Source organism: Cupressus sempervirens, chromosome 2 (assembly GCF_028749045.1).
Source record: "Cupressus sempervirens isolate cs-2001-9-10 chromosome 2, ASM2874904v1, whole genome shotgun sequence".
Lineage (NCBI taxonomy): Eukaryota > Viridiplantae > Streptophyta > Pinopsida > Cupressales > Cupressaceae > Cupressus > Cupressus sempervirens.
The window spans coordinates 366,038,149-366,048,827 of NC_143119.1; the positions used below are offsets into that span (position 1 = coordinate 366,038,149).

Sequence of the window (10,679 nt, forward strand, 5' to 3'; positions counted from 1 at the left end):
TGTGTTATTCCCTGCCTTTCATCTTGCAAGTGGATGCTCCTATATATGTATACATGTGTTTGTGTGCATATTTGCATGTGTCCTATATATGCATGTATGTGTTATCCCCTTCCTTTCATCTTGTGAGTGGATGTGTGCTATGTATGTATGTGTTATCCCCTTCCTTGTATCTTGTGAGTGGACGCGATGCTCCTATATATATATGCGAAGATGTGTACATGTATTTGTCTGTGCATATTTGTATGTGTGTGAGACTTAACTCCACAGACATTTTTTAGTGGAGGACTCATCATAGTAATTAGTTCCTCTAATTAGGCTTTGCCATAGTTCTACAATATTCTAATAATGTTTATAAATTTAAAAAAGAAAAAATATAATTGTTAAATAAAAATTCACCATGTAAGTTGAAAAGTCCTGGCTAATCCTAGCTGAGATTTTATAGAAAAATTAGAGGCCTCTTCTTAAAGTTGTCATTGCCAATAAACATGTAAAAATGCATACGTGCCCATTGACCATTCGATTGCAAATCTGCTAGATGTGCAAAGGTTAAACATCAAAATCCATTTCATTTGGAACCTAGATTATATACCCAGTTTTATTTAAAGCCTGTATACAAAACCCTACCCCAGATGAGCTTCCTTTACAGAGCTTGTCAAGCTTTTTTGGCGTCCTATATTATACATTTTGAAGGGAAAAAAGAAAAGAAAAATGCAGTCGGTATGTATCTGATGCTTTCATGATCACACAAAAGATATTTACACCTCTTAAATTCTATTCAGTCTGGTAGTAGAAAGCTAAAACAGGGTCTGGATGCTCCATTTCCACGGATTTGATAAAACCTTTTGGTTCAAAGCCTTCCCTTTGAATACTATTGCTAACATTACTTGGCAATGGCTTTTCTTGTCGGTACAAGAGAATCGCATGTGCATTTACATTTCCTGGCTTTCCATATGGTGTATATTCTGTAATTTCTCTAGCCAAGCAATTTACAACATCTGAGACAGAATAACATGAGGAGGGAGATTAGCTACTATTTTATCAAATAGCTCAAAAACACTTTGAAAGACACAAACAAAACTTACCGACTTCAGGAGATGGTGATGGTAATCTAATATCCTGAACCATCCATTGAAGATACAGAGATGTGTCTGGGTCTGTTAATTCTACACCAATTAAGAGGAGGAGGTAAACATCCTCAGCAGTCCCTATTCCATGTTTTCTCAAATGGAGACTAGGCTTTTCAGATGTTTGGGATAATGGAAGCCTTGCACCCAATTCCACAACTCGTTTTCCAAACTTAATCCTCAGATCGATTGTTTTTTCATTCAGCCTGTCAAATAAATCAAGGATATTAAGTGAAAGTAACAACATTATATATGATCATCCAAAAGGGGCCGACATAGGGGCACATATATCTTGAAGAAAGAAAATTCTTTATAGCTCAATCTAGGACTAGGTTACGCCATCTTTGATGTGGAAGAGGTACATGCAAATGGGAAGAAAGAATTTGTATGTTTTGCATGGTAGGGGCAGTTGAACCTAAGCACCATTTTTTTCTACGGTGTGAAGCTTACCATAGTATTTTGGTCAAGTATGCAAGCACTATCGCACCTACTTTGCTACAAGATTTGATCGCAAAAGATAAGGTTGAGAAAGCAAGGGAAATCAGCATCAAGCTTTAAGTAGTTGTTCAGCATTTCGAAAAGCTAGACCGTTGTGGGCATTAAAATTCTATTCTACTTCTATCAGAAATATCAAGTTTCCACTATCTTTCATTTATCTTCATAGATTTCTGGATTCAATTGTGTGTTTTTATCATTGAAACCTAGACCCTTGTGGACATTAAAATTCTATTCTACTGGAAATTAACAAAATTCTATTCTATCAAAGATATCAAATTTCCATGATCCTTCATTTATTTCATTTATTTTCATTGATTTCTGGATTTGATTGTGTGTGTTTTTATCATCAATGTTTCGGATCACACTCAGCAAGGATGACGGATCACACTCAGCAATGCTTCATCATCCTGATGATAAAAAAGCACACAATCGAATCAGAAATCTACAAAAATAATTCTATTCTGCTCTAGTCTTAGAAGCATTGAAGGTGCTATTTAAGCTTTTGCTTGAGAATCAATTCTTCTTGTTAACATCCTCCTTTACTAATGTGCTATCATGTCTTAGGCTAGTGGTGTTCGGAAGTCCCTGAACTTTGTAGTCATTGCCATTGTGTAAATGTTGTTTGAAAACTTGGATATTGCTCAAATACAGAATGTGACATATAGAACATATACTTGTTTTGATTAGTCTCGTAAATCCTAAACTTCTTTGGACAAGTCCCATGGGTAACCAAAAAAAGGATGTCTTTACATTTTTGTAGTCTAGGATAAGAGATAAAGAAGTAGATACCTCTCAAACAACTTGGGAACAAGTTTGAAATGATCTAGGCAATCTTTGACAGAAGGAAAATCGCTCCTAGTAGTCCTAGCTGCAGTCAGCTCTTCATTTTGTAATTCATCTGTGTTACGAGACAAATTCATAGGTTAAAGATTCAAAAAATGGAGGAAACAACATAATACGATTTGAAATTTGCAATAAAACCATGAAATTCTAGATGATCGAACATACAAGGTGGAGAAGTGGTGTATCCCTGGGCATTTTTAATCATGGAGCTCTGTCTGCTCTCATCTGCAGCCGTTGGTTCCAGTTTACCAGGGCGATCTCTAGCACCCTCTGCACCACAATGAAACCCAATCATTAATATTCACATGGGTTCAAAACTAATTCTGATTTTCAAATAGTCAAGCCACTCCAAGCAAAATTTACAGTTTGAAAGTAGCTCAAGCCCACATGCTTTCAGCGAAGGCAATGACTTTCTCGGACTAGTCCTGTACTTTCTTGGTTAATAGCAAATAAGACCATCACATTTATGTACCAATTTCAATGAGAATGAAATGCCCTTCTGAAACAGGTCTCAGGACTAGTCCTGTTTCATGTTGTGTCAAGGACTTACATTTGCGAAGTACTTGGTCCCCAGTTATAGTCTCACTGGTTACATAATAGGTAATGATTTAATCACCGTCTAAACAGTCAATGACCATGACGTGCCTTGATGAACACGCTGATTTGATGCTTTGACAAGGCCAACTACTTGGGGTAGTGACTCCAGCAAACTGAACCGTAAAACATATCAAGAAAGTTTGAAAAAAATACGGAGGGTCCCCAGGTAAGATCAACTTCTTGGTCTCCAATTCTAGTCACGCACAGCTTAACTGAAGGTACTGACCAAATTTGGATGTTTTTGAAGGACAAGCAATTCGGTCTCTAATTGAAGTCCTGCACATATGAGGGTACTGACCTAATTCAATGTTTTCGCAAGGTCAAGTACTTGATCTCCGATTTCACTCTCACAGCTTAATAGATGGCCATTCTAACTTTTGTTTAACCAGAGAACTTTAAGCAGAAATCGAATTGCTAAAAGCAGCAAAAAGAGCTACCAAGAACAGAAATTAAAAAACCAAAGCTGCCCACAGCGAGAATAGAAACCATAAGTAAACATTTACTGACAGCACTAGAAAGGTAGCTGAGCGAAAATTACAACAATCAATTATAGTCAGTCAATAACAGACAGAAGTAAACAACTAGCAAAGCAATCATGACGAGCTGAGCAGAATTCGCTTTTATCTCAGAAGCAATATGTTTTCATGGCATACAAACCAGTAACTCTGCATTCATGGATAGTGGGCACATGTTATGCCCTGTGCTGATCCAGAAACAATATTACTTCGCTCTGCTCACAATTACAGGCTCTGTAGTTATTCCAAGAAAAACTAAAGAATAGCTTCCAACTTGGACAAAATCCGCCATGAATTCATCAATCTTCAAACCAAACTTTTCAATCAGAATGAAAAAAGATTGAAAAGTTGTCGCAAGGTACTTAACAGGCTACAGCAGGAAACAGGACACACCATGCAGTTCCTAATACTCATAATGTTTTGAAGATAACTGTCCTCGACAACTACAGATTTTCAAGATTTCCCCAATTATTTAGACCTGTTTCAAAATGGCAAAGTATACCCTTATATTTCCCGCGTTTATCAAAATGAACAGAATAGATGATGGTACCTGCGGGCTTAAAACCAGCAAGAAGAGCATTGCCTTCAACACCAGTACCCGGAGCAGGCGTTGTTCCAATTAAAACGGCTTCCCTGGTATGCGGCAACTGATAAACACCTGCATTCACAGAGCACATAACCCCTTTTAGGGTTTCACTCCTAGAACAAACAAACCAAACACAACAATCAAAATCTTCTGAAAGCATTAAATCCAAACCCTTGGAAGGATCAGAAACGGCAGCGCCTCCTTCCTCTCTGACATCAGTGGCAACATATCCGTCGGCTCGGATGTTTGGGGCTTCTTGTTGTAAAAGAGAAGAAGGGGCTTTTTTAGGGTAAGAGCGCATGCCCTTTCCAAACCCTGAGACCGCCATGTCCGAGACTGGAACGTCACAGGGCTCTGTTATTCCACTCACCGCACTAGATTTTCTCACTAATTCCTCCGTGGAGATGTCATGGATGCTCGGAACGTCTGGCCGCCTTGGCTTCATATGCTGCTCCTCTGCCATTTCCCTGCAATTTCTGAATCAATCTTTTGTATCTCCGCAACACTGGTATGGATGAAATTCCTAGAGAGTTTGCTGATGAATTTCTGCTGCTCGCAGCATGTGAAATTGAATGTTGATTTGCTTCCGCGGTAGAAATATTCATGTCTCTGCAAATTTGTATTTTGTTTTACATTCCAGATAGAGTTGAGCGTGGAGGCCATGAAAAGCTTCACGTGTTGACGTTTAATACTGCAACGTATGGTGGTAAGCATTGCAGCATCTGCATCCTCGTACTTGCTTAGGTGCTTAACAAATCATTCATGTATATCGTCGAACATTTAACGTCGTGCAGTAGATTGGATTCTTTGGTTGAAGCAGCTTCAAAAAAATTTAAAATTTTGAACGTTTTGAATTTTATTTTTTTTAATCTGGTGTGAATTTCTTAGAGAATTTGTTGTTGTGTTAAAAACGGGACAGGGTAATCTCCATTAAAAAAATACCATGCAGATTCACGATAATGTACTGATTTTTTTTCAAACTTTTTGTTGTTTTAAAAACTATAGAGATCAAAAAAAATTACAATGTTTTGGATCTTTTGAAAATTAATCAACTTAAAAATAAATAAATTTAAATTTTTAATATTAGAATAAGCATAAATGATAAATATTTAAATTCTTACCTACCTAGTGTATCTCCAATAAAACTAGCTTATATATATTTTATATATATAAAATAAGTCAAGAGATATCTTTCTTGAGCCGTCTATTTTCATAATCTCATAATTTTCATTATCGTATATTGTGAGTCTAAGAGGTGTGAAGAAATGATTCGACACTCTTGATCTGCCTCATTTCCCCTCTATAATTTTCACAATTTTAATTATAATTATATTTAATATATTTCTATTTTGTTTTTCTGACATGTAAATGAACGTCAAATTTATTTGAAAATAGAAAATATTTACATTGAAGATTGCTGCGATAGAAAGCCTCTCGACTTAATAAAAACAAAATATTATTATTTTAAATTATTATATTCTATTCTTAACTAATTTTTGTTTACATAAATTAAATACAATAAAATAGAAAATAAAATTTGCATTGGTTAGTTGGGCATGGAGAGGAAGTTATATTTAATAATGCATTATGTTTTTTTTTTTTAAATAGGTCAATGAGTATTTATAAGAATGATTGTACTAAGTCTAATATTTTTCATGCTAAATTAAAAGTTGTCTATATTTTAGATTTATCACTTTAATAATTATATTTAATATTCTATTAATATTGGTTGAACAATGTGTTGTTTGGTTTGTCATACTATCTTAGTTTTAATTTAACAACATTTTAACTAAATTAAATAATTTTTTATGAAAGAATATTTTAAGAATTTGTTAATCTTAATAATAAACAGGATTTTCTAATAGATTTTTATTAAATTTTAGATAAATTATACCTCCAAAAAATCTAAGTTATTATTTTTATAATTTGATTATTAGTCAAATCATAACACATGTATAGATATTTATAAATTGTCTATCTTTGTATGAAAACTAAAGCACTAATTACATTTGGGAAGCTTTTCCAATAGGAAAAAATTATGGACAAGGTCTAATAACCTTAGGGTTTAGATACCCCCAATTACAATTTTCAAAAGAATTCAAAAATGAAAACACGTGTACTAATAGTCGATCATATTTTTATATTTTTTGGTTGTTGATTGGCCCATTTGTCTTTAGCCACAAGTACTGACATTTTTGAGTGAGTGACTATCGGTGCATGAACATAAGAGTTCTAGGTGTGCGAAGTTACCCCAGATGGCTACAGAGTATATATATATATATATATATATATTGTTAGAGTAATAAAGTATTTCCTTATTAATTAAATCATCTTGATTTAATTATTAAGCCACTTATTATCTCTGGTTTTCTTAAGCTAACCTTTATGCATGTAATAATTAATTCTTTTATTGGATATTATCATGCAGCCTAAGTTAGTTTCCCTTTAGGGTTTTTACCTTTTAGGTTTTACCAATCTCCTTTATTAGGATTGATCTCTCTTTGTAATTAATTAATTCGATACAATTTGCAACAAAAATTGCACATCAAGAATGTTTCATCCTTTGTGGATCTTTAAATTCAAGCCTCCATAGGTTTGTTCCTCTCTTTCTATAACAAGTGTTTGCATGCAGTGATTCTTGGGAGTTGTGGGTTGACCTTTCATCAACTTCAACATGGTGTCAAAGCTTCAGACTTTCATAGCCCTATCTCTTCATGAGAGGTTTGGCTTTAGTTTTTAGGTCTATTATATTTTAGAAATTTTTGTATTGGATATGGAGATTCACTATTTTTTGGTGCACTTTGAGTCCAAACATACCTAACCGTTGGATTTGTAGCATCCAAAAACCCCTATTTTCATATAAAATTTGTCAAATTTGGACACAATTACAATTTGAGGTTAAAAAAAATTGCCTCTAGATCAGACACGCTTCCTGAGGTGGTGATTCATTTTTTAAAAATAAATCACATAAAAAAATCCTTTTTTACGCATTTTATTTCAAAAAAATAAAAAGGCCCATGCAAAAGTTATAAAGACACAGTTACTGACATCAGCAGGTAAATCTCTTAGTGTTGATAGTAGTATTGGCATCAGCAACGACTTCATCAACTTTTAGGCAAAATTTGATGGTCTTTCCACTGTCGTGCTTGATTTGTTTTGTCCTTAAAAGTTGTTGGTCATGTTTTGGCCATATCTTTTGCATATGAAGGTATTTTTTGGAAAATCTAATATCGTCAGAAAGATCTTTCTGAGCCCATCACAATGGTGTATATTATTTGGACTATTGATGGTGTTTGGTTTCCTATTTATGCAGTCAAGTAGGGGTTCTATTTTGCACTTCAGAAGTCATATCTTGAGCATGTGATCTCTGATTTTGGAATTCTTTATATCGTTGGAAATGTTGTAAAGAGCTCTTTCCAATGATGCCAGTTATTTTTCTAGATTATACTCTTGGCATGTTCTATTTAGTTTTTTGCATTTTTGCATTCTACTGGATATCTTGGTTGTTTCAAGTCTAGGGATTGATTATTTTGCTTTAGATGATTCATCATATGTTCCACTATCTATTGTACTAGCCTTATATCGATTTTGATCTTTGTTGACATTTTTTAGTAGCATTTTTGCAAACACATTGAGATAAAGTGTCACTCTATTATATTTTGGGATCTTGCACATCTTTGTGTTTTTGTAAGGCCCTGTCAGGGTAAACTTTAAGAAAGCCATCTCCAAATAAAGAAATAAAATATTGGCGAATCTTTCATTATTTTGAAAAAAACAAAATTATTTCTATTAGCGAATCTCTCAATTTTTTATTCTAAATATGATTAATATTGGCGATTATTTTTTAATCATAATTTTTTTTGTATAAAATATTGATGAATCTCAATAATAATACGAAGTTCATTAATCCCCATGTAATATTACAAATCAAAATTGAACATTTTTTTACCTTGTGGAATATTATGAGAATCGTTAAATATACTTTAAATCAATAGTGAAAAATAAATATTGGTGATATATACCTAAAGTAACTAATAATTATGATAATTATTGGTTAGTTCAATTTAATTTCTCCAATAATATATTATATTTAGGTAACTCAAATCTATTCATGTAATGAATATTGTGGCGAATATTTGAGTTTAAATTTTTTAATAAAATAAATTATTGAGCGATTTTAAATATTCTATAACTGAATTTTATAAAACTATGGCGATTTAGGTTGTATCAAATCTTAAATTATTAGCCAAAATACTAGCCACAAAATTCTAAAATTAGCCAATTTACGAATATTAGCCACTAAATTATACCCTAGGCCCTGTCAAGGGATCCAAAAGAATTAACTTAAAGTTTTACTAATTTTGCCAAAAATTAAAATTAAAAGAACAACATACACTTCAATCATAACGTAACGGAAGAAATAACATACAATCATACATAAGCAAACATAACAGATTACATTCCTTAAGGAACCCAAGACGTCGAATCACATTTAAATTTAATTAATACTAAGTCTGATAAATAACAAATCTACATGAAAGTACAACTACAAGTCCATTTCACTTAAATAATATACATATGTTCTGAATGCCACTTGGCAATAAAATTTGAAATGCTCAATCATACACTGTACATGTCACAGGGAATGAAAGGCTAAAAGAATATATATTTATAAAAATAGCTTACATCATCCCTTTTAGATCCATGAAACAAAGTACAATACAATGAGTGAAATCATCTATCATAAAGATATAATCATCCATCATAATACATAAAGATAGAATGAAAAGAAATGTGGACAAGGAACTCTAGCCACGACATCAACGGACAGATCTCAATGGTAAGAGTAAAAAGTAACTACCACCTAACCTAGTGGTAACCCAAAAAGGTCCACTCCTATCATATTGAGGAGATAGTCTCAAATCCCAAACAAGATATCAATCCCAAAATCAAAAGTAATCTCTATGTCAAGGAAACACTAAAAGTAATCTAACTCAAAGGTTCCAAGATAAATCGACATCTAGACCTAGAGGCAAACAAAGACATGTAGGGAATCTACTATGTAAGTGGGCAAGTGTCATCACATGAATCAATGCTAGAGTTACCCTGGAAATCTAACTTGACCCTAACCCCCTAGTGACTCTATACGACACTAGTATCCTCTTGTACTAACAAGGCATACTAACGATGCATGGTCACAACTAAGCATTCTCTCTACTCCCATCCTAGTTTGTACTAGCACTCGAGGCATGGGTGAGAACATACAAAGACTCTTATTAGGTTCATTTTACTCTCATTTAGTGTAGTGTTTTCACTTATTAAACAAATTAAAATGGGTTACCCTGGCAGCCACTTTGGGCCTCAGCCTCTATTGCAAGCCACTTCCCGACATTACATATAGATAACCTACCCTAAGCTCATAAAATCACAAAACAAAGAATCATAGTATTTCCCCTAGTCCTATACAAGTGACTGGAAAGCATCAAGAGATAATTCACAATAACCCATCAGTTCTCTACGAGCAACTAGAAAGCATCCCAAAAATAACCGATTGAAGACTCAAAGGTCAAGACAAGTATGTCATACCATTTATCTCATAATCATACAAGGACACTGAAAGCAATAATGAACAATACAACCAACTCATCATAGAGCATACCAAACACATTACCATGGTTGAGTTTAAAAGATCAAGTTCAAATCATCATAATATCACAAACACAGAACTCTCAAGCCTCTGGTAGATGTCCTAAAACTGGTCAACACTCTAGTCAACCCAAACCCAAAACATAGACAATATATATGTAACAGTGTAGTTTCATAGTTTGGTTTGATTTTGAAAACACATAGTTGAGTTAACAGTAAGGTATCAGTGTTCATTTGCAATGTGAGTTTCAATTATAAAAGATTACATTTTAATCCTTACAATTTAACCCATTCTAGTATTTGAACATATTGAACAACTGCCCTTATCAAATTACAATTAAATGTTCTAAATACTTTAAAAGTAATTGTTTATTAAATTATTAAAATAATGATTTTTGATCTAAAATGATTACCATATTCTTAGAACTCAATTCATTAATAATAATAAACCAAGTCAATTTAAAACTTATAAAAAAATATTTATTATTAATTAAACTTAATTAAAACTAATTTCAATTAAATTAATTAATAATTATTTAAAAACAAAACTATGTTAATAATATATACATATATTTATATTATTAAATAATTAATAATTCATTTTTTTAAATACAAATTTAATTTAATTTAATTTAAAAATAATAATAAATGTGATTATTTGAAGGTCTGTTGGCCTTTCCCTGTGGTGGCAAGCCTTACTGCAGTCACAGTAGCAATGCCATATTGCTATTGCATGTTAGGAGACTACCATGTTGTTGCGGCTTTAAAGGTTGCGACAGTGGAGTAAAGGGACGAGGGGAGCGAGTGGGGGTGGGGGTGGGGTGTGTTTCCCCATCGCCACCCTCTCACAATATTTCTTTATATATATAT

General features: G+C 33.2%; 1 protein-coding gene across 1 annotated transcript; it reads right to left on the reverse strand.

The window, feature by feature from the left end:
- Positions 1-482: 482 nt before the first annotated feature.
- On the reverse strand, positions 483-4,916 carry LOC149572648 (uncharacterized). Its single transcript, XM_089811916.1, has 6 exons — positions 4,335-4,916; positions 4,128-4,235; positions 2,631-2,735; positions 2,412-2,520; positions 1,083-1,330; positions 483-995 (listed from the first exon to the last, which is right to left on the reverse strand). The coding sequence occupies exons 1-6, from the start codon at positions 4,624-4,626 to the stop codon at positions 772-774; spliced, it is 1,086 nt and encodes a 361-aa protein (XP_089668042.1). The 5' UTR covers positions 4,627-4,916; the 3' UTR covers positions 483-771.
- Positions 4,917-10,679: the final 5,763 nt, after the last annotated feature.

Bases quoted from the DNA above. Each gene is read 5' to 3' on its own strand.
- LOC149572648 (XM_089811916.1), bottom strand. From the start codon at position 4,626: ATGGCAGAGGAGCAGCATATGAAGCCAAGGCGGCCAGACGTTCCGAGC. The intron at 2,521-2,630 runs GTATGTTCGATC...CTCGTAACACAG, and splicing joins ATACACCACTTCTCCACCTT to ATGAATTACAAAATGAAGAG. The intron at 1,331-2,411 runs GTATCTACTTCT...TTTATTTGACAG, and splicing joins GTTCCCAAGTTGTTTGAGAG to GCTGAATGAAAAAACAATCG.